At 38.1% G+C, this 23,462-nt stretch overlaps 1 protein-coding gene across 2 annotated transcripts in view; it reads right to left on the bottom strand.

Moving 5' to 3' along the window:
* Nucleotides 1-23,462, bottom strand: part of ano5a (anoctamin 5a) — a 38,860-nt gene that overhangs the window by 6,435 nt on the left and 8,963 nt on the right. The window contains exons 1-15 of one of the 2 annotated variants that reach the window (XM_056245685.1): nucleotides 19,661-19,724; nucleotides 16,346-16,453; nucleotides 13,815-13,883; nucleotides 11,783-12,067; nucleotides 10,943-11,053; nucleotides 10,685-10,800; nucleotides 8,401-8,535; nucleotides 8,115-8,220; nucleotides 7,960-8,020; nucleotides 6,702-6,853; nucleotides 5,313-5,387; nucleotides 2,279-2,507; nucleotides 1,748-1,926; nucleotides 1,466-1,563; nucleotides 1,082-1,212 (exon numbers count right to left, since the gene is read on the bottom strand). In XM_056245685.1, the coding sequence (XP_056101660.1) occupies nucleotides 1,082-1,212; nucleotides 1,466-1,563; nucleotides 1,748-1,926; nucleotides 2,279-2,507; nucleotides 5,313-5,387; nucleotides 6,702-6,853; nucleotides 7,960-8,020; nucleotides 8,115-8,220; nucleotides 8,401-8,535; nucleotides 10,685-10,800; nucleotides 10,943-11,053; nucleotides 11,783-12,067; nucleotides 13,815-13,883; nucleotides 16,346-16,453; nucleotides 19,661-19,687 (1,882 nt within the window). In that variant the 5' untranslated portion in view covers nucleotides 19,688-19,724. Of the gene's footprint in view, nucleotides 1-1,081; nucleotides 1,213-1,465; nucleotides 1,564-1,747; nucleotides 1,927-2,278; nucleotides 2,508-5,312; nucleotides 5,388-6,701; nucleotides 6,854-7,959; nucleotides 8,021-8,114; nucleotides 8,221-8,400; nucleotides 8,536-10,684; nucleotides 10,801-10,942; nucleotides 11,054-11,782; nucleotides 12,068-13,814; nucleotides 13,884-16,345; nucleotides 16,454-19,660; nucleotides 19,725-23,462 lie in introns of those variants that run through there. The other variant, XM_056245684.1, reaches the window with a different exon arrangement.

Raw genomic sequence — 23,462 nt, 5'->3', positions numbered from 1 at the left:
TAAAGTCGCAATTATGAGATATAAAGTCGCAATTGCGAGATATAAAGTCGCAATTCTGAGAAATAAAAGTCGCAATTGTGAGATATAAAGTCGCAATTATGAGAAAAAAAGTCGCAATTGCGAGATATAAAGTCGCAATTCTGATAAATAAAGTCGCAATTGCGAGATAAAGTCGCAATTGCGAGATATAGTCACAATTATGAGAAATAAAGTCGCAATTGCAAGAAAAAAAGAGAATTGAGACTTTTTATCTCACAATTCTGACTTTTTTTCCTCACAATTGCGAGTTTACATCTTGCAATTCTGACTTTATAACATATAATTGCGAGTTATCAGGCCAATTCTAAGGGAAAAAAAAGACTAACTTTTTTCCCCTCAGAATAGTTTATATCTCACAATTCTGACAGTACAACAGGCAATTTCGACTTTATATCATGCATTTCTGACTTTATATGAGAGATGTAAACTCGCAATTGTGAGAAAAAAAGTCAGAATTGTGAGATAAAAAGTCACAATTACCTAGCCTGGGAAAACCCAGACAACTTCCGGCAAATTTAGATTTGCTCTGAAAGTTAGTCTGGCAAAGAGCTCATTCAAGCCCATTTCCAATCCGTCGAAATCGAGGCACCAATCAGAAACGTTGGGGTGGGCTTTACACGATGACAACAGATTTTGTAGCTTACATTACAAAGATGGATGCCGCCGTCGAACATCACTCGTTCGAATCAGCTATCGCGTCTGTTTTAAGCGATTTGAACGTTTCCTTTTTGTTAAAAACCGAGCAAAGAAGTCCGTTGGTGACGCCCCTCTGGAAATGATTTGTCTATGACACTTTGCCAGACCATAACTCAGTTACAACTGAGAATGGTCTGGTTTTAACCAGGCTAACAATTACCTTTTTTTGTTTTCATTATGTGGCGGAAACAAGCTTCCATACATATCTCTTTTAATTCCTTTTCTAACTATTTTAATTTTCCTTGCTTTTATTTTGTGATTATTTTGATTCCTTTCTGTGTAAAGCACTTTGAATGGAACTTTTTTTTGCCCGGGAGTGTGTGCGTGTGTCTGTGTCTCCACTCACCCATCTCCAGGTACTCGTAGAACAGGCCGAGCTGACTGAAGGTCTGGAGGTCATGATCCTGCTCCCAGCGGCTGTACAGGCTCTCTGGATGATTACGAGCACTTCTGCTCACCCACCAGTTACGCAACCAACTAAAGATATAGAAATATGTAAAGCACAACCCACTATCAATAAATAAATAATGAACACTAATAAATCAATTAAAAACACTAAAAAATACATAGAAACTCACAGCCACCTTGAGTGGGTCTGAATTATTAAACTCTGTTTAGTCATGAAATTAAGTATTACTTTAGGTACTGTATCAGCGCAGATACCCTGGTCATGCAACAAATAATGATGGTTATGAATATAATGTGTGATTATGATGTCATAGGGACTTACGGGACGAGCGCTTCCTGTATGTTCCCCCAAACCTGTTTACCCACCATCACTATCACTAACTGAGTGGTTAACTCAATCAAACAGCCGCCTGGCTCGCACTGGAAAGACAATTATGATCATCAGAAATAAGAATCTACTAATAATTCATTAATTATAATTGTACACAATAATATGCATTTTATAGTGCTAAAGTTACACAGACAATAATCCATGCGAAACAACATTTTAAAAGGTGAAATAATAATGGGATTGAAAATAATTCTCATGGGATGCCAGGTCTACCTCTTCATTTCTCAACCCACTCCATTTGCCGAACATGTAGGCATAGTTGCCAGGGTAACCCACAAATTTGCCCTTGAAAAAGGCGACGTAAAAACATGAGGAATAGTAGTTGACAAACTGGAAGAGGAACATCTTCACTGTTAGCTTGTTCTCGTACTCCACATGGGTTTTGGGAACCTCTGTGGACAAAACAACAAGTGAATAAAAGTCAGTGTGCAAACCTACAAAAATATGTTTATTACGGAAATACTTTAGTAATTGTACAATTATTTATTCACCAGCATTTATGAATTGATTGGAACATATCAGAACAATCCGTTCACAAATTGGAAGTTGCAAATGACAAATAAATACAATAAATTAATAGAATAATTTTGGGGAAAAAAACTAAATGATCATAAATAACATTGATTTATAATCTTATATAAAAAGTATTTTTTATGTATTATATTTATAAAAAAGTTACAACATTACTTAATTTTTAGTCCACATAATTGAGGTTAAGAAAGAGTCTGGGAGATAAAGACTCACCCATATCAGTGATCTTGATGGCTACGCGCTCATACAGGAAGTTCAGGATCATGATGATGACGAAGTTGATGCAGGAAGCAGTTACGGACGTGGCAAACTGGGGTGTGATGAGGCTTCCAACCACATCCAGCTTATTGGTTGGGCTGTCCTTCATGATGCTGGCAAACGCCGCAAACACTGCCAGACGGTACGCTATCACACCGATTATACTGGCGATAATCAGAGAGATCTGGGTTTTGGGGCGAGAGAGGTAAACGTCACACACACAAAACAACTCATACATTGCAATTAGTATACCCTACTCAATTATTCATACAAAAATATTGTAATTTGTTTTGTTTATTAGAACACTGTGGAAACTAGGAACTACATCATGCCAAAACTGTAAAATGCCTCATGCTGGTAAAAACATGCATCCTCAGGCAAAATGCTGGTGATTTAACTTACTGACTTACTGATGTGTGATTCTGTGTCCATACAGTCCAGTGACTTATTAACATTCAACCATAAGTCTAAAGGTGATGATACACAGGGCAACTTTTTGAACAATGTTGCTGGGCAATGTTGCCGTCAACGGGCAACCAGATGAGACACAGGGCCCAAGACCCATCTAAATTATACAGATAGAAATGTATTGCCCATTTTCAATAGGAAAGTACCCAAGCAACAATCGCTTGGCAAGATTGCCTAGCAACATTGCTCAAAAAGTTGCCCTGTGTATCATCACCTTAACACAGATATTATGCAAATAGATATTTGCTATTTAATATTTGTATATAATAGCTCTGTTTCAAAACTACTACCAACATAGGCAGCTTCTAAGAGTATATTTATATGACAACAATGTAAAAAAAAAAAAAAAAAAAGGAATACGTTTTTGCTTTGCATTTTTTGCATACAGGCGACAACGTTGTCAAATCGATCCCGTTCACACGGATCCGCGAAAAAGACTAAAATCGCTGTATTCTGCTGCCAGGCCAGTAGTTGGCGATGTCACTTTGTAAAGAAACACACGCGCCTATAGACTGAACACGACGTCACTGTTTTCACAAATTTATGGTTTTGTAGTTTACATGAAGACAATAACGGTATCATTTTCAAAAACGTGCACTTTGAAACCCGATTTCAAAAGCTTGCGATTTCAGGCCATCAAAACGCATAAAAAGTTTTCAGTTTTTGGTTGAAAACGATGTTGTGTAAAAGCCACCTAACTGCTGTGAAACCTCTTAAGTTATTAATTTGGAACACTGCACAAAGGCAGTCATTGAATACAATACAATAACAATATATAACTTAATACGCAACATTAAACAAAAAGTGTTCTATATGCAAAGTTTAAGAACATAGCACATGCATATATTGAGTAAACAGTCCATTGCTAACCGACTTTTCGGTTTTAAATAACATCTTTGCACATGATGCTTTAGACCAAGAGTGCTCAATCCTGTTCCTGGAGATCTACCTACAGTACCTACAGAGCTAGGTAGATCAACCCCGATCCAACACACCTGTGTGTAATAATCAGGATCTCCTGGAGATCTTCATTAGCAGCTTCAGTTGTGTTGAATCAGGGTTGGATGAACTTTGCAGGAAGGCAGATCTCCAGGAGCGGGATTGGGAACCCCTGCCTGTTGTATGTAGACAGCTCACTAGGCATTGGAACAGAGCTAATATATTCAATGGGGTTCAAAAATCTGAGACCACTAGTGAAAATGTTTTTGTATATTTTGTTATGAGCAATTGGTTTCATTTGAAAAAGAAAAAAAAGGTGAATTTCGTAGTATTTTGTGTCTCTATTTTGCGTAAATTACAGCAGCGCTCGAGCTGAACCAAATCTGACGTTATCCAGCATGATTTGAAAATGATCCAACGTTCCAAAGAGCATTAAACAAATTTGATTATTGAAGAAATAGTGCAGAATCTCAAATATTTCTTGATCACCTCATCACTGTGTCCTAACGACACGGGTTTCTTTTCCAAGGTAATCAGACTTTTTGTCCTGTTCAGTCATGATGGCGATACACAATGAGTGATGGGAGTATGTTTTAGAAACCGTTTCTACAACAACATACAAGATATAACGATGATAATCTCATGTAATGATTATGTGCATTAATTAAAGTGTTAGTTCACCCAAAAATGAAAATTACCCCATGACTTACTCACCCTCAAGCCATCCTAGGTGTATATGACTTTCTTCTTTCATACAACGACAATCAGAGATATATTTAAAAATACCCAGGCTCTGCCAAGCTTTATAATGGTAGTGAATAATAGAGGATGATATTTTAAAAAGCCCAAAAAAGTGCATCCATCCATCATAAAAGTAATCCTTACGGCTCCGGGGGGTTAATAAAGGCCTTCTGAAGCGAAGCCATGCATTTGTGTAAAAAAAAATATCCTTTATAAACTAAAATAACTAGCTTCCTACAGATAAATGTGTTCGTTTGAAATAAGAAAGTCATATACACCTAGGACGGCTTAAGGGGGCGTAAATCGTGGGGTAATTTTTATGTATTAACTATTCCTTTAATGTTTAATTTAATGCGAGTTTGAATATCATTTTGCGGGACCTTTATAGCCATACTAAAACCGACAATGGATCATTTACCTCAGACTTTGAAAATAAATGAAAGGAACATAAACTGTGAACAAACAAGTGCACTCTATGACAAAGATTGTTTCAGTCATTCGTGTGTATTTGTAATAATGTTAAAATTGTGAAATATTTATGTCACGCCTGGTGTGGACAGATAACTAGTGGAATCTTATCGCATCGTGTCTAGTTAGGATATGGTGTTATGTCATAACATTTATGATGTTTAAAAACCGTAAAACTTCCACGTTTCCAAGTATCTCCAAGTTGAATTCAATTTTGAATCCCAGATTTCCAGTGTTGTCAAAGACTTTTGAACCCCACTGTATTTTTGTACATATGTGCTAATATAAAAAAGGTGACAACATTTGTACTTTACTGTATAAGGAAAATGAAAGTCTTAGTCTGCTATAAGTAGCAGACGGTTTTGATGCTCACCCAGAAGAGGACGGTGGCCCCAGACAGCATTGAGCGAGCACACTTGCTTGTTAGAGGTAAATAGGGCTCCATCTCCTACACAGCAAGCAAGCAAAGCAGGGAACATGAGCAACCACCACCACACACCTGGGACAGAAGCCCTAATCTAGCACTGTACTAGTGCTGTCAGTGTCCACACTGCTGTCTAGAGGACTCGTCCTGTTTCTAATGAGATCGCTAGAATCAGATCAATTCTACGACTAGCTGGGATCACACGGCGAGCAGGTCGCTAATGCTATACACACACTCACACACATCAAACCAATCTCTTTTCGTCCTGTGCCTGTCTTACCCACAAGACAACAGTGGTCCAGCACAGGATAAACCTGCCTGCTTTATCAGCTGGTGTCTGGTCTAGAACCCACTCCTGTTCCTATACAGCGTGAGCAAAGTCAAACAAACACGCAATTATCTAGTTTCTCAGTCGGTTGGTGGATAAACTAACCTTGACGTCCAAACTCTGGAGTTTACCTTCAACACCTGAGGTGACTCTGTAAACTCATTTTCTGTCCATTTAACACTATTAGACAGCAGATTTTTACAAACCCAATCCAAATTGAATTGGACTGCATTTCAGATTAACTAGTTTTCTCAACATTAACAGTAGATTTTACAGCTTTGTGTGAATGTACACGTGTCATTCACTATGTTCAGCTAATGAAACGCTGAAAAACTTCATAAAATGTGGACTGAGACAATTAGATTTGACCAGAGACCTTAATGCAGAACAACATACTGAACATATTGTACGTCAATTCATCGGTCTCATTTTCATTTCATGTTAAACGGCACTGACTGAGGGATCCACCTTGCAACTCACCAATATCACTGAACCTTTTCTAACTAGCTTAGTAACCCTTTTAACTTGCCTGAGTTTGATTATGTACACATGTATGCGTCACAATTATGTACAGTTGAAAAAATACGATTAGCTAATATAAAATCTGCTGAAAGAAGAGATAAAACAACGAAGAACAGCTGCAATATAAGTTTGACACGCATTTAAATGCAGGGCAAATGCTGAAATTCAAGAAAATCTTGCACTGAACATTATGAGCAAACAATAAATTCTCTGTAGGATGAAGAAAACAATGTTAGTAGCATAACACACTGCTAAATGAATCAATCATTAGAATGAATTACAAATCCTTTAAACCATGGCTTCCTCGTTCATGGTCCTGGAGAGTTGTTTCGTTCCAGCACACCGGAATCAAATGAAGGCCAGTTGAACTGGAGCACATCCGGATCTAAACTCTGTAGGTTAGTGGCTCTCCAAGAGCAGGAATGAAGAACACCGCTCTACATGATCTAAATTTATTCACACAGGTCAAAAGGCAAATAGATGCTTACTTGTGTAACAGTGTTGAGCCGTCGGCTGGTGCACTTGATCTCGTATTCGGGTCTAAGCTGCAGCTGTTGTTGCTCTTCCTCAAAGTCAACCAGATCCCACTCGTACTCCAGTCGGGCCTGACGCCGCTTCCAGAACTCCAGGAACAGAGTCACTGACACCAGAGGAAAATACAGCTTAAAATTCATAGACATTGTTCATCTGCATTCATGAAGAACTGCACATTACAGCCTGAACATGTACTAAAATATATATCCTTTAAAAAAATTATGGTTTCCATGCAAACCAGATGTCATGACATGCTAAATACAATGTTTATTGAAAATCTGGACAGTGATGAAAACAAATTAATGACTGACAACTAGTTTTAGTAGAAGAATCATCATTACCATTAGAGTAAAAGGGAATATTAATTAAACAGGGCTGTCACCAACAAATGTTTTTGGTAATCGAGTAATCTGTCGATTATTTTGACAATTATTCGAGTAATCAGATAATTGTGGTACGTTAACAACAGCCTTTAAAATTACTTAAAATACCTATACTGTATAATAACAATGAGGCAAGTGGTTAAAATAAGGTTTTAAGAGCAAGTAATCATACAACACTGTTAAAATACATAAAGCGATATACATAATATAAACAATCAATGTTTGTACATTATGTATTATAAAAAATGCCTGCAGAGGGCGCCAACAGCCTGGCAATTGTTTTTTATTACACATTACAGCATGATCAAATCCATGTTTAACATTGGCCAAATAACATGTAATTAACATATTGATGTATTCTTCAGTGTTGGCGCGGGCATTTAAGCCATTTACATTTCAAATCTGGTGAAATGGTGCACGTTGTGTTCCTAGATGGATGTTATAAGCAACCCAAACTCACAGCATACGCAGAGATGGAGTTTGTTAACCGAGCTAACACAATGAAACACAAAGATTTTTTTCAATTCGAGTACTCACATTTAATCAAGGAATCGTGACAGCCCTATTTATAAACCTTAGTCAAGGTATGTGTCATTTTTATCAATGATCATAATAATTAAAACTAAATTAATTCAAACTACATCTAAACATTAACACATTCTCTTAAATTATGGCCCATCCCTATTTTCATTGGCTGATCAACTGTACACAATTATGATGAGAAGCAGACAGTAGTTTCATGTAACAAATACAGAGACACAGATAGCAAAACAATTCTAGAACCAGCACACAAATGTTACAAAGAGCTAAAAAAAAACTCTTTACTCACCCCATATTCCCATGAATATTGCAAAGAACACCGTGGCTGTGTTGTCAAACAGATACGATTGCTAAAAGGCAATTAGATGGAGAAGGTATGACTTAAGTATGCAAAAAAACATGCTCCATAAAAAAATAGTTACACCATGTCAACTTTTTCCTCACCCACGAAGAGCTGCAGGTTGTGCTGAGCTTCCAGTAGCCGCATTTCTTATCACAGAGAGGACACATGACAATCTGCCCACCAATGGTCTCGTTGCAGATCTCTTTACTACAGAAGACAACAAAAACTGTTTCTGTGAACCCAAACTCAGGCCTCTATGTGTTTCTGAAATGTGTCAGAGTGATTCTTAGTGCATTGCACTCTCAGCACTGCCACGCGGGGCGCTAAAGCAGGCATTAGCATGAACTGTCTTCTTCTACACTCATCCATTTCTAGCCTCATCCTCACCTCCAGACGTTGTTGTCAAAGGTGGCCACGCCATAGATGAAACAGAGCAGACCAACAACTGCGGCATAAGACAGCATCTCTGTGTAGAAACCCAGCCAAGCGAAGTAGATGCCGATCTTCTCTCCATAGTACTTCCTTTGGTACAGGAAGCAGAAATGATTCAATGAAAATGTCCATCCACTTACTCAAGGTGTCAGCAAAAGTAACATGCATCACATTCTCTATATTTAATATTTAGTATATTGAGTTTATTTCTTTAACAAAAGCTATGGTGCAAAGTATGCATCAGTCTATTTGAGTAACAAAAAGTGATGATAAACATATATAGAACTTATAATTCTGATTCAATTAATTATTTTCATCATTTGAAAATGCTGTGTGGCATTTAACGGTAAATATTTCAGTATATACATATATGGCTGTTTATCACTTGTAATGTTATACTGGTGCATACAAATGAAAATGTTTAAACATTCATCCTTGTTTTCATTTAGTAAAAAACATCTATAAAATGTCTTGATTTTAACTAGATTTCCACTGTTTTAGCTATTGCACTGTGTGAATTTCTGCCCACTAGTGCTACTGAACTGCAAAAACAGATTTCATGAACACTTGGTCAAACAAGAGGGTAGTTCTGCCCCAAAACTCACACTACCTAACCTTTATATTATAGTTGTCTCTAAGCTGGGGTAGAAGAAAGTATTTCAACAAACACTAGATACAATTTTAACCTTTTTGTAAATAAAAAGATTGAATCTATTTGCCTACAACTGTCATATATGGTTTCAGAAAGACGTTCCAACACGACGTTTAATGACAAATATCCAAAGGACAGGCAAACAGGCAGGGCAACACCCACTTAGGGTAATGTGATCAGACAGAGAATGAATGTGAGGGACTAACTTATATAGCAAACACAAATGAGGATGATTAATAGAACACAGCTGACATATATTAACTAATAATGAGGAGCGGGAAAACTGAACAAAGGAACACATGATGAACATGTAGAGCTGAGCAAATATGGGCAGAACTCCTTACTGCCCTAGTACTTCAAAAAGCCTTTTAAATGTATACATGTGAATTAAACGTGGCACAATGGCCTTATGTTAATGCTTATCTAGTGCAAGGGATTTCATCAATATGCTGATTCAGGACTGTTGGGACACTCCAAGCACGGGACGGTTCTGTCGGGAGAGACCTCAATGACACGTCTGTACCATTTGCTTCACATGACATATGCTTTCAACTACATACTGTTTATTTACTAGTGTGTTCTAATATGTAATTATGCCATGTTTGGTCTCTATTGACAGCTTATACACTAATATGTCTATTAAGTTCACCACCATTCATTTCAAAGTATCCTAATGTACAATCTAGGTACTATTGGTGGAACATGCATTGAGGAGAATATGTTAATGTTCTTCTCCCCCTCTTGATCACCACCCATTTGCCTCATCTTTTAGTTTCCTGTCGGTCTGTTTCGGTGTTGGTATTCCACTCATGTTTAACAATGCTTTGCTCAGGGTATAAGAAGGAAAGGTAACTGTTGATCTGGGATAAAGGCTTTAACCCAGGCACACAGGTGCATAACCTCACACTCTGAGAAAAGGCTTTTACGGCCTTGTTTGCACAACCGTGCATTATTTTTACAACTAAGTTTTCTATACAGTATGTTGTTCCATTCTACTGTCTGTATATTTAAACATGTAACTTAATAAATGGCTTTGCCTGCTTTAAAGGCTTTGAGAAGCTTTCCTTTTTTCACTGATGATGTTGAAAGCTAAAGTGATTATAACTTTTGTTATCTAAACGTTCAGGTTAAATCCTACGTTTTCCTATCAGTTCTAAGAAAGACCTTTACTGTTCAAGAATAACAACAACTTTAATGGAGTCAGATTAATAATATTGGAGTCAGGTAAATATTTGAATTATACACGTCATTCTTCAACTGCCTTTTGTTCCGATTATTGGTTCAAAATAGCAGCGTAATCTTCCAGCCTTACAAACACAAACTAAAAGTTCATGGTAATGAAACCAACTGAACATAGTGTGACAACAATGGCTGTTTAAGATGATGTTTCTTCTTGATTGAAAAATAAAAATAAATAATAATAGAAACAACAGCCTTTAAGTACATTTGAGACCAAATACCTAAATAGTGATATAAATATATGTCAAGACTCAAATATGTAAAAAGACTGAAAATATCAAGATACATTTTTTTTTAGCTGCTTTTCTGAGGAAGTTCAATACAAAGCAAGGCTGCGGTTGGCCTTACCGTATGAGGTTGAGCGGCTGCTCCTTGTAAAAGCGGCTGAAACGGGCCCAGTGTTTATACAGGGAATAGCGCTCGCTCTCACAGTTAGAATCACGAGACTTGGTCCAGTACCTAGACTACAAAAACACACATTGACGTTATTGTTTTTCGACGGAGCAAAACCTTTTGAATCATTGCCACCATTTCAAGTCTCCAGAGAAACATCGACTCAATAGGTTTGATGGTTTTGAGGCACATCTGCCCATGTAAGAGACCTACGTCATGCAGAGGGAAGCCAGATGTGTAGGTCCCGTTGTTCAGAAGCCTCTTAATGCCCTTCTTGTCCTTGTCATCTTTACTGTATGGAATTCGGGAAAGGATGTAATATACCTACGTGGAGAAGAAAATAAGCCAAGCCTTCGGTTACAGGGCAGTTCCTCAGTAAAAGCTAAAAAAGTCTACTTCTCTGCTCTGGAAGTTTAGAGGTTAGTATGACCACACTGTAATGGAGGTTGTTTAATAGAATGTAATATCTTTATACATCTGTAATGTATAATATTCCTATGTAATTTATACCTGTGATGGTAAAACTAATAACTTCAGTCTTCAGTGTCAAATGATCCTTCAGAATCCTAATATGCTGATTTGGTCCTCAAGAACCATTTTTTTAATTTTCTAAATTCAATGTTGAAAACGTTTTTTTGCTGCTTCATATTTTTGTGGAAACTGTGAAATACTTAAAAAGTCTGGGTTAAGCATGATTTAAAAAAATACTTTTATTCAGCAAGGACATGTTCAATTGATCAAAAGTGACTATAAGTGAGAAAAGTAAATACATTTATAATTTTACAAAAGATTTCTAATTTAAATAAATGCTGTTTATTTAAACTTTCTTTTAAAAAAGAATCCTGAAAAATGGTTTCCACAAAAATATGAAGCAGCAAAAACTGTTTTCAACATTGATAATAATAAGAATTATTATTATTAATTGAGAACTAACAGTAACTGATTATGTTTGAGCACCAAATGACACTAACACTGAAGACTAAATGTATTTTATATATAAAAAAAAAATTATGTCTTATTGGCATTTCTAATGCCTAATAACGTTTTTCTTACAATCCTGTTCCTCGTGGACGGAGGAAAGAAGGTTTCTTTATCTTCGATGAGGAAGAAGTCAATCTTGCTCTTGTCAAACGTGTAGGTGAAGTAATCCGGCTCAGGGTTCATCACATGATCAGGCAGACGGTAGGGCGTGAAGAGCCAGCCCATGGGCACCTCTTTTTTAGCTGGAATATCATTGGCTTTAAAAGGCACTTTGATTTTCAGAACATCTGCATATGTTGCCAGCACTTCCCATGGTACGTGGATCTTCAGGAAGTATGTCTTTCCATCTTCCGACTCCTGGAAGACACACACACGTCACATATAAGAAAAGTGGGAACTTGTTTATACATTTTTATAATGCCCTATCTGGTACAGTTTTCTTTTTTCTTTTTTTTTATGCACAGTAGCAGGTAAAAATGAACATTGCATCAGCACAATCATTCATGTTTCAGGGGGAATAGATTTTTCGTAAAAAGAAGATAGTTTGAAGAATGTCGGTAGACAAACAGTTAATGGGCCCCATTGACTTCCATAATATTTTTTTCCTACTATGGAATTCTGGTGTTTCTATGGTTCAAAACTCAAAGGTCCCCATCCCAATTCTTTGCCAAAATGTCTCCTCGTGCTATGCAGAAGAATGAAAGTCATCAGTTTTGAACAGACATGAGGGCAAGAAATGATGACAGAATTAAGCGTGTCAGTTCTGGCAGGTCACGTTAGTCAACTCGCATCAGCGGACTCTCAGCTGATCCTCGTCTACCTATAGGAATACGACGCCTATCACTGTATACATGTATAAGCTCCTTCAGTATTATCAGCAGCTGTCGCGTTTCTCAGGAGCTCATTACCCTCCTCCATCCCCAGATCCTCCTCTCGCCAGTCAGGATTTGGCATTCTGTGCCCTTTGAATCAGAATAAATTCTCGAATTATGTTGTACTTAAAATCTTGAATTAATGATATGAATGAATGAATGAGGCATTTATATAGCGCTTTCATATGTACAACTGTACACCCAAAGCGCTTTACAATCATATCAGGGGGTCTCTGCAATACATTTGTTAGTTCTGTTCTGTTTACTCTAAGGGGGGTTATCGCTGCGCTCCTGCTCTTATCCATGCTAGGCTACATGGATGCACAGGGAGTTCTTGCCCAGAACAGAACTATACCGCCAATACTAACTATATGCTAATGGTCAATCGTATTTGACGATAGTGGTCCTGACAGAACTTGTATGAAAGTGAAGAGACCGTATTACTCCTGTATTGGTTCCCTTACATTGGTTACCGATTCGATACAGGATCCAGTATAAAGTGACTCTGCAATTCTGACAGAAATTAAGATAGCCCCTTCCTTGGCCACTTTTAAGTCTCTACTAAAAACGCACTTGTTTTCCATGGCTTGTATATTTTTTTTATTTAATTTTTTTATTGTTAATGAACTTTTTTTTACTGTGTTTAAGCTGTGTTGTTTGTTTACCTTTTTCCTTTCTTTTGAACCTCTGTACAACACTTCGGTCAGTCGTGCGGCTTTTGTATGTGCTAGACAAATAAACTGAACTTGAACTTGATAAAGTGTTATTATATGTTTTCAAATCTCTCCAGGCTTAGCACCTGAGTATATCTCGGATTTAATTAGTTTACATCAACCTTTGAGATCTCTTCGCTCCAATGACCAGCTGTGTCTGTCGATCGCGCTTGAAATGTAGAGGTGATAGAGCTTGTTTGTTATTCTCATGTACAGCACTTTGGTACCCATTGTGGTTTTTGAAAGTGCTCTAGAAATAAAGTTGAGTTGAGTTGTGTGTTATCATGAAGTTCGCTGCCCTCTAATGGATACTAACTGCTAAAACAATCCTTTATATTGTATCCCAGCTAAACAAATACGTTGAAATATATTGCTAATGATCAGACATTGCGGAAATCATAATAATCTAGTGCTTATGAATTAATATATTTATTTGTGAGATACAGTGAGAACTAATCTGATGACATATCGATATCCTGAAATGGCGTTTTGATGGCATTTGTGAATTGTTTTACTCACAGATTTGTCCTCAGTCTCCAGGTCAAGTCCGGCTTTCTGTAAGTTAGCCTCAAACTCCTTCCTTCGATCCTGCATGAAAGATCAATAACACATCTGACAATCACAGAGTTGTGCTTTTGGTGCAATACATAGTACATACACTCACCGGCCACTTTATTAGGTACACCTGTCCAACTGCTCGTTAACACTTAATTTCTAAGCAGCCAATCACATGGCGGCAACTCAGTGCATTTAGGCATGTAGACATGGTCAAGACAATCTCCTGCAGTTCAAACCGAGCATCAGTATGGGGAAGAAAGTTGATTTGAGTGACTTTGAACGTGGCATGATTGTTGGTGCCAGAAGGGCTGGTCTGAGTATTTCAGAAACTGCTAATCTACTGGGATTTCCACGCACAACCATCTCTAGGGTTTACAGAGAATGGTCCGAAAAAGAAAAAACATCCAGTGAGCGGCAGTTCTGTGGGCGGAAATGCCTTGTTGATGCCAGAGGTCAGAGGAGAATGGCCAGACTGGTTCGAGCTGATAGAAGGGCAACAGTGACTGAAATAACCACTCGTTACAACCGAGGTATGCAGCAAAGCATTTGTGAAGCCACAACACGCACAACCTTGAGGCGGATGGGCTACAACAGCAGAAGACTCCACCGGGGACCACTCATCTCCACTACAAATAGGAAAAAGAGGCTACAATTTGCAAGAGCTCACCAAAATTGAACAGTTGAAGACTGGAAAAATGTTGCCTGGTCTGATGAGTCTCGATTTCTGTTGAGACATTCAGATGTTAGAGTCAGAATTTGGCGTAAACAGAATGAGAACATGGAACCATCATGCCTTGTTACCACTGTGCAGGCTGGTGGTGGTGGTGTAATGGTGTGGGGGATGTTTTCCTGGCACACTTTAGGCCCCTTAGTGCCAATTGGGCATCGTTTAAATGCCACGGCCTACCTGAGCATTGTTTCTGACCATGTCCATCCCTTTATGGCCACCATGTACCCATCCTCTGATGGCTACTTCCACCATGTCACAAAGCTCTAATCATTTCAAATTGGTTTCTTGAACATGACAATGAGTTCACTGTACTAAAATGGCCTCCACAGTCACCAGATCTCAACCCAATAGAGCATCTTTGGGATGTGGTGGAACGGGAGATTCGCATCATGGATGTGCAGCCGACAAATCTGCGGCAACTGTGTGATGCCATCATGTCAATATGGACCAAATTCCCTGAGGAATGCTTCCAGCACCTTGTTGAATCTATGCCACGAAGAATTGAGGCAGTTCTGAAGGCAAAAGGGGGTCCAACCCGTTACTAGCATGGGGTACCTAATAAAGTGGCCGGTGAGTGTAGTACATAGTACAGGAGGGGTTTCTGGTAACTACTTATGACAAGATTATTTCTGTCTGCAGAGCTGTATGTGTGTGAAGTGTGTGTGAAGTGTGTGTGAGTAAAGCACATAATTTATGAGTAACAAGAATGTGGAAGTACACAAGACTATGACACACACACACACACACACACACACACACACACACACACACACACACACAAAGTGGTGTGAGACTTCACAAAGTAAGGGCTGACAGCACAGTTTGGGGGCTACTGAGGGGACAGTGCTCATCTGGAGGACAGAGTTGAAAGCTTTTTACCATTGTCTACATGTGTGATTGTAACTAATAAATTTCATATCTTTTTACTACTGATATTTTGGTGGATATAATTGTGTATTTGTGACTAATATTTCACTGCACTAAAGCTGTGTCCCTAATGATGCACTATACACTTATACTTCATGTACTCATGTATTATACTCATCCGTGTAGTGTATAAACTTGATAAGGTCATTTTGCTATTCAACATCGGAGTCTAAAAAGCTACGTATTTAAAGTTGCAACATTCCACAGTTCGTTTTTTCTGTTAATTTAGGGCACCATCCAGGTGTTTAAAGTGCGCATTTTCTTTTTGGAATTTTCAGTGTAATTTTTAACACAATGTGTGCCTTTAATAAATTACATGACCAATATTGAACTCTTTTCTTAATGCGACGTAAATTATGTACAGTAGGCTTATCAAATCAAAGATACAAGTACTAAGCACTATCACTTAAAGAGGAGAACCTGACTTTGTCTGACAACTTTTATCTTGGTGGAAGATTTACCATGAGAAAGTTTATCTAGGATGCCTTAAATGTTTATGACAAGTAGTGTTATCAGCAGTGTGAAGATATACACAGTCCGATATAGACCTTGAACAGATCTATATTGAGATTAAACCACAAAACTCATTTGACCCAAAATGTGTAACATTTACTAACATGTTTTTTCATTAGTGGCTTGCAGAAAGTCTGACTCAGTGCTAATAATTATTTATAATGATTAGGATCAGTCATTGTTTTGTAGGATTACTATATAGTTTACAAGTTAGTAATTTGTTTAGCAAATGACCCCTACACACACACACACACACACACACACACACACACACACACACACACAGGTCACAGAGGGAAGCCAAATGTTGTGGATAACAAACCTGTTTCTTTTCTCCATCCTTGTCATCGATGTAAGACAGAACAAAATCTATCCTCCGTACGCCATCTCTGAAGTACACAGAATCCTTACTCTGCTTCTGCTTATCCACCTGCACAAACACAAATCATTTTTTTGTACATTTATTTGAAACAAAGTCAAGCTTTTATACAAAGTACTGCAGCTTTATAATGTCTTCTACATCATCACAATAAAGGATGCATAGAAACAGCTTAAACATGAGTATTAAACATGACAGAGACTATAGCAGTTTCAAAACTTCAAACCAATTCATAAGTCTGCTGTTTAACTTCACACACAAAATATCCAAGCATCCTGCTACTCACAGGCTTCATGCGTGCAATTAAAACCTGAACAAATACTTCAGCACAAGCTGCATGCTAAAGAAAAGCCAGACTTAAAGTGCAGTCACATTTACCATTGTTCTACACATTTTCGAAATCCAGTCATTTCAATAGGAATCCACACGATCTGACATTTCTTCTTACAATTTTGCAACAGGTTTAAGTTGGTAACACGGACCAACAGAAAGCTATTTGTTTTGTTTTTTAAGTGACTTCTGTCTACTACATTATTGACAATGGACAATATTTCCCCCTCACAAAGTCCCTGCTTGCGAGGTAGTACTTTTTCAAAGTACAGGAACTTTCAGGGGTGGGACTTGGGCCCTGAACGTGCTGATTGGTTGAGTTCACACAGCGTTTTTTATTTCAACCACCATTTTTTAAAGACTGTTGCGGTATGTGCAGTAACAGTTGTTTGCTATTCGAATCAACAATGGAGTTAAAAAAATAGGACCTGTGGACCGACGACGAGGATTAGACTTTATTAAGCTTAAATTTAGAGGATGAAATCCAGCGGGAACTGGAAAGTAGCGCGCAGTCCTACGTGACCGGACTATTTGCCAAATCTTCACGGTACTCTAGACCACGGTGGAAACGGTGGTAATTTCGGGTGGAAACGCAGTTTATGTGTCTAAAGAACTTTCAAGGTCTGATAGAAATGATCCATTTACTACAAACTAAAGCCTTATACACGGATGAGCCATTAAATTATGTACACACTTGAGCAATCAGTGCAGAATATATACCACTCGAGGACCGGTGTTGTGCCGAATTTCGACTCCCTGCCAAATTATTACCCCCCTCGTTGAAGTCAGTACCTGATTGCCTAATCCTAACCCCACCCATAATCCTAACCCTCCCCCACAACTAATCCTAAACCTACCAATACTAGGGGGGTAGTAATTTGGCAGGGGTCGAAATTCGGCACTACACCGGCTTTCGGTCAGAATACTTGTTACGTGTCAGAATGGAAAAGCTGCCGATTTATCGGAGTTTGATAAAAGACAAATTGTGATGGTACTTATAGACTGTAGTCAATACATATCAAAATTGGTGCACAGATGGCCAAACGACGAACCGTGATCCGGTCGAGTGTGTCAGCAGCTCATTGATGCCAGAGGGGAGTGGAGACTGTCGTGCATTTTTCACAGCGACTACAGGACCACAGTGCGACAGATCACCAGCAGTTACAACAGAGGTGACCGGGTAAATGTGTGACAGCACACAGTTCATCGCAGCCTTCTGCATATGGGCCTATCGCAGCCGACGACCCAGCCGGGTCCCCATGCTAACTGTACGACATCGCCAGCAATGCATGAAATAGGCCCAATATCATTGAGCTTGGACTGTGGATGATTGGAAAGTGGCCTGGCCTGGGGAACAAGATTCCTGGTGCATCACGTTGGCGGCCGAGCGTATTATTACCAATAATAATATTTATGTAACAATAACACTGGTGTTCTATGGAAGCTTGTTTCCGCCACTGAATAAAACATTGTAAAAGATAATTGTGACTTTTTATCTCACAATTGCGCGTTTACATCTCGCAATTCTTACTTTATTTCTCAGAATTGCTAAATATAAAGTCAGAATTCTCACAATTCTGACTTTATAACTCGCAATTGCTACTTTATATCACGCAATTCTGACTTTATAACTCGCAATTGCGACTTTATATCACGCAATTCTTACAATTGTGAGATAAAAAGTCTGAATTGTGAGATAAAAACTTGCAATTACCTTTTTATTTTTTATTCTGTGGTTACTATTACTTCCATAGTGTCCACAAACGGACAATGACATTCTGTTTATTACAGTATAAGCGCACTGCAGTTTTGTCGTCTGACGCTTTAAATGCTTAAGCTCTTTCAAGTCAGGTGGATTGTTATAATAAACGTCCTAGGTGTGAATGGGCCTTAACATTAACCCAAATCTTGATTAAAAACACAACATTTATTTATTTGTTATATTCATTTTTCTAATCCAAAGTTTTTGTCATATTTTTGTTCATTTCTAGGGATAGCCAAATTGTACACAGTTTCAATAAACCTTGTGGCCAAACCAAATTCAAATACCAGCTCATGGTCCTTTCTGTTCACATCCCTCTCTTTCTCTCACACTTTGCTTCCTGTTCACTATCCGCTATACAAATTAAGGCAAAAACACCATTGAGAAAAGATACTGTGATTATACTTAATAATTAGGTAGAATGGTAATTAGCATGACACAGCTCTCAACTCTTCCTCTCCTACAGTTCAAAGTATTGCATTATACAGCAATGCGATTGCTGCCACCTACTGTTCAGGACAATCTGATTGTCTGATATAAAGATGTAAACACTGTGGAAGGCCTCTGCAGATATACACAGGCAAGTGTATTAAAACCTATATTAATCTCAGTTTACGAGCTGCATGACAACACTCCAGAAGGGAGTCAGCCCTCAGAGGGACATTTTCAAACTGGACTAACACTGGCATTGCCCAAAGTTAAAAGACTGCATGCTGTATTTTGAGCCAGTTCTGCTCCAGCCCTGTCAGTCGGCAGCTGTTCTCCAACAACTAAAAATAACTTACATACGCTGCATAACACAAACAAATACAGCCGGTGACCACAACGGCAACCAGGCGTAAAACACCTCTACATTCTCTCACAGCCACTTCCAGAGATGTGACCAAGCCGAACGACATTTCTCTGAGGTTTAACACCGCTGATTTACTTATGTCATTCCTACAAACAAAAGCTCAGATGACTACTAGCAGTCTACGGCAAACACATCCCTACTAGAGTACGCAAGTAATAAACACCGCCATGCATTAGTAAAAGCAATTACCGCTGGCTAGTAATGTCAGGACACTGCTAAACACATTCCCCAGAGATCCTCCTCCGATATTCCACAAACAGCTGGCGGAAGATGGAAGAAGGAGAGAGAAATGGAAATAAGAGAAACATTTTACCTCCAATCCATCTATCAAGTGCTGCATCTTTCACGATTCTGGGAGTCTCCAGAGGAGGAGACCACCTCCTTTCTACAACAGCCAGCAAATCGGACACATATACACACACACACGCCGCACACACACACACACTGTAAAGCGGTCCTCCTTTAAAATACACACACGCCCAGTCATTAATAGACCGGAAAGAGAGAGATAGAGAGATAGAGAGCAGGGGGCTCACAGAGATGACATCATTGTGCCAGCAGGGCAGTCCTGATAATGTAATCATAATGTCTAGATTTGAGAAATGCTGGTCACCATCATATGTTTAGCAAGCTGGGATCAGCATGGGATGCTGGTTGCTGGTCCTCGGCATGGGAAGTGGGATTGCTGGACCAGCTAAACTAGCACAATACCAGCTCTGACCAGCATTTCATTTAAAAATATTTAAATAAATCATGCAAGGTGATTTACAAAGGTTTGCGCTCGTCAATTTACTGGTGTTTGCGCCATTATTTAACCTAAAAAAAAAGCATGTCTTAAACTAATATGTCGCTACCTTGTAGAGGTATCATTTTTCTGTTGATATGAAAAATTGGGTAGATTAAGCAATATAGTGGGTGTATGATGTATATTACGATGTTATGATAAACTATAACTTTCTCCACTGACGTTCTGAGTTGTTCTGAGATGTGACTTGTGTAGTTATGAAACCCTGAGCCCTGAGTTTAGACATGTTGTTTCGAGTTGCTTAGCCTTATTATTCATTTTATTCCAGTTTTAAATAAGCGTTGATTTCTTTTCTTGTTCTTTGTTAATTTTTATGTTGATTATTTTAAATTATTTCAAACTTGACCTTGATTATGTAAAGCACTTTTAATTACTAGTATTGTGTATGAAATGTGCCTTATGAATAAACTTGCCTTGCCTTCTGTGTGGTTGCTAGGGTGATGTGGGAGGTGGTTGGTAGGGTGTTGCTATGCGGTTGCTAAGGTATTTTGAGTAAGGTGGATGCTCAGGTGGTTGATTTTAGCACCTTGATTTGCTGTTGCAAGGGTGTTCTGGGTGGTTATTAGAGCATTGCTAAATGGTTGCTAGAGAAGGTTGAAAGGGTGTTGCTAGGTTGTGGCTATGGCATTGCAAAGTAGATGATCAGGTGGTTGTCAGAGAGTTTGTGTGTAATTACTATAGTGTTATGGGTGTTTTCAAACATGTTGCTTTCCTGTCGTGAAAGTGGTCTGGGTGGTTGTTAGGGCGTTGCTATGGTGTTCTTGCTTACTGGCCAAATTTAAAAGAGTCCATCCTTAAGGCTATGATATTCTGGTCTCTATTAGACTTAAGTCCCTGCCTCAATGTAAATCTAGGGAAATCATTTTTTTTTTTTTTTTTATCATTTACATTGACAGATTACATGTTAAGTGGGTAAATACTGAATCCTTAAATTGTGGGTGATCTAACCCTTAAAGTATGCTGAGCTATGTAAGAGTATCCGCTGAGCAATACAATTTCCACAGTAATGTTCTCTCTGCTGTCATTTGCATGTCAAGCTCAAAACCCATTTACAGATCGTGACATTTTCAAAAAGACCAACCTCAGCCTCAGAAAGTTACAATTGCATGTAAATAATCAGGCGTATCTCATGACTTTGCCATCTGATTCACTATGTCTTCTTCACATCCGTATTGTACTTTCCCAGTGTTTTTGTTTTTCCAAATTTGGTAAAGATAAATATTCTGGCATTATTTACTCACTCACATCATATTGTTCAAAATCTGTACAAAATTATTCCTGACATGGAATAAATGCTAACAATTCTTAATAATTTTTATGAACTGTCCCTTTAAGAGTGATGTAGCCTGATCCCTTTCTAAACAAATCTCACTGGCACACAGAAATACTCTTCTGTGCAAACATCATCTAATTAACATCCTGCTGTCTCTTTACTGTAAGCAGGAATATATATATGTTTGACCTGGCAGAGCGACTGCTGTTCTTTCACTACAGGTCTCTCCCTCTTTCATTTACTATAATTACAAGTTGAAGATGATGCATATGAACATATGTTAGAAAAAAAAGCAGTCAATACTAACCATACACTCCTGCACTGACATATAGAGTAAGTATATGCGTGGTTAGGTAAATCAGGCCGGGAGAGAGTGAGCTTCAGCCACAAAATAACACTATCTCCAACACAGATATATAATTATGGAACATCAACATGACACAATTAGAGACTCAGACGCTATAAAAAACACAGCTAATGAACATCATGATGCTTTTATGTTCACAGACATGTTACAGGGAAGGAAACTTAGTGTTTGTTTAGAAACTTAATAGTACACACTAAAAAAAAACTATTTTTAAGAAAGTTGGAAAAAAACCCAAGGTTCTCTCAACTGTTTTTAATAATGTGCAAAGCATATATTAACATGCAAACCATATGTTAACATCTCAACAAATGAGTTAAATAAAGATTTCTAAGTCCCCCGTCTGTGATCTCCATTTCTGTTTCTTTCCTCTGATGCTTTAAAATGCCGCTTTCAAAATCCGCACTAATCATGATTTATTGATGCTGCAATGCAGGCTCAGAGCTCACAAACCCTGAACAAATCAACAACACTGTTCAATATGAAAATGTTTGTTTGGACAACTCTAGCGTGAACAATGTTTGGGGTAATATTGTGGATTTAAAATATGTGTGTAGAGTTTCAAAGTACTTCACGTGGCTCAAAAAGCTATTTTGCTGGATAAAATGTACTTTTACTCCTTTTTTGCAGTGTTTCTGTGCAACTAACATTAGCAAATGCAATTGAAAAATAATACAAACAGGTTCCTCAAACATTCCTGTTATTTAAACAGATAGTTCTGCGCAAAACACACCATCATTCGAGCCAGACGTGTCAGACCACTTTTGATCACGCCATAGCATGTACATTTTTCAGAGAATTCAATATAAAATCAATTTACTTTCTGGAAAAAAAAAATCCCTTATTTTATTGTGCACAATTCAGATTTCTAAAGAAAAAAAATAGTTTTTCTAAATATTTCCTTAAAGTAATATTTCTTAAAATGTTACTACATAATGCCTATGAAACTATTTTAGCTGACATGATCAAGGCTACTTAAGTCAACTTACAAGTCAAACAAATAGTGTATGATATACTGTTGTCACACCACGTGGACTTTGTTTGTGTTTTGCTCCGTTCCCGCCTTAGTTGTCATGGTTATTCATTTGATCTCATAATTATGTTCAGGTTTGTGTCTCGTTATCTCCATACTTAAGTTCAGTTCTGCTTGAGTTTTATTGTCGGTTCTCATCAGTGTGTACATTGTGTTTGACTGCTTATCTGAGTTGGAATTTGCCTTGTGGATTATTCAAGCCTGCTATACTTCATTTTCTTCGTCGTGTGTTTGTCTTGCACCACACCATGCACGAGTCGGTGTGACAACTGTATAGGTTTAGCTTGTATCCCTAGATATGGCTCCTTCAAGAATATTTCATCATCCACCAGGCAAAAACTGTTAGAAAAGTCATGGCAACACTGCAGGACGCATTACAACCTGACATTTAATACTCAGGGTAAGTAATTCAAACAATCCACTAAATTGTCTTTTCACAATCCAATACATACAGTTATAAAATTAGGTCCCACCCTACATTATTTCCCACTGAATATTTAGTTTTACACAACCATAAGTCACTTTATAGAAACTTTGCCATGCATTTCATGATGTTTTTCACAACACAATAATAGTCTAATATGATCAAAATGCAAGATGCTCACTTAAAGCAAACACACACACACAGTTCAGCCCTCTT

The sequence above is a fragment of the Rhinichthys klamathensis genome, unplaced genomic scaffold (assembly GCF_029890125.1).
Source record: "Rhinichthys klamathensis goyatoka isolate OS25496 unplaced genomic scaffold, OSU_Roscu_1.1 h1tg000033l_1, whole genome shotgun sequence".
Lineage (NCBI taxonomy): Eukaryota > Metazoa > Chordata > Actinopteri > Cypriniformes > Leuciscidae > Rhinichthys > Rhinichthys klamathensis.
Note: the sequence above shows the minus strand (reverse complement) of the source record. Positions and strands in the feature narration are given on the sequence as shown.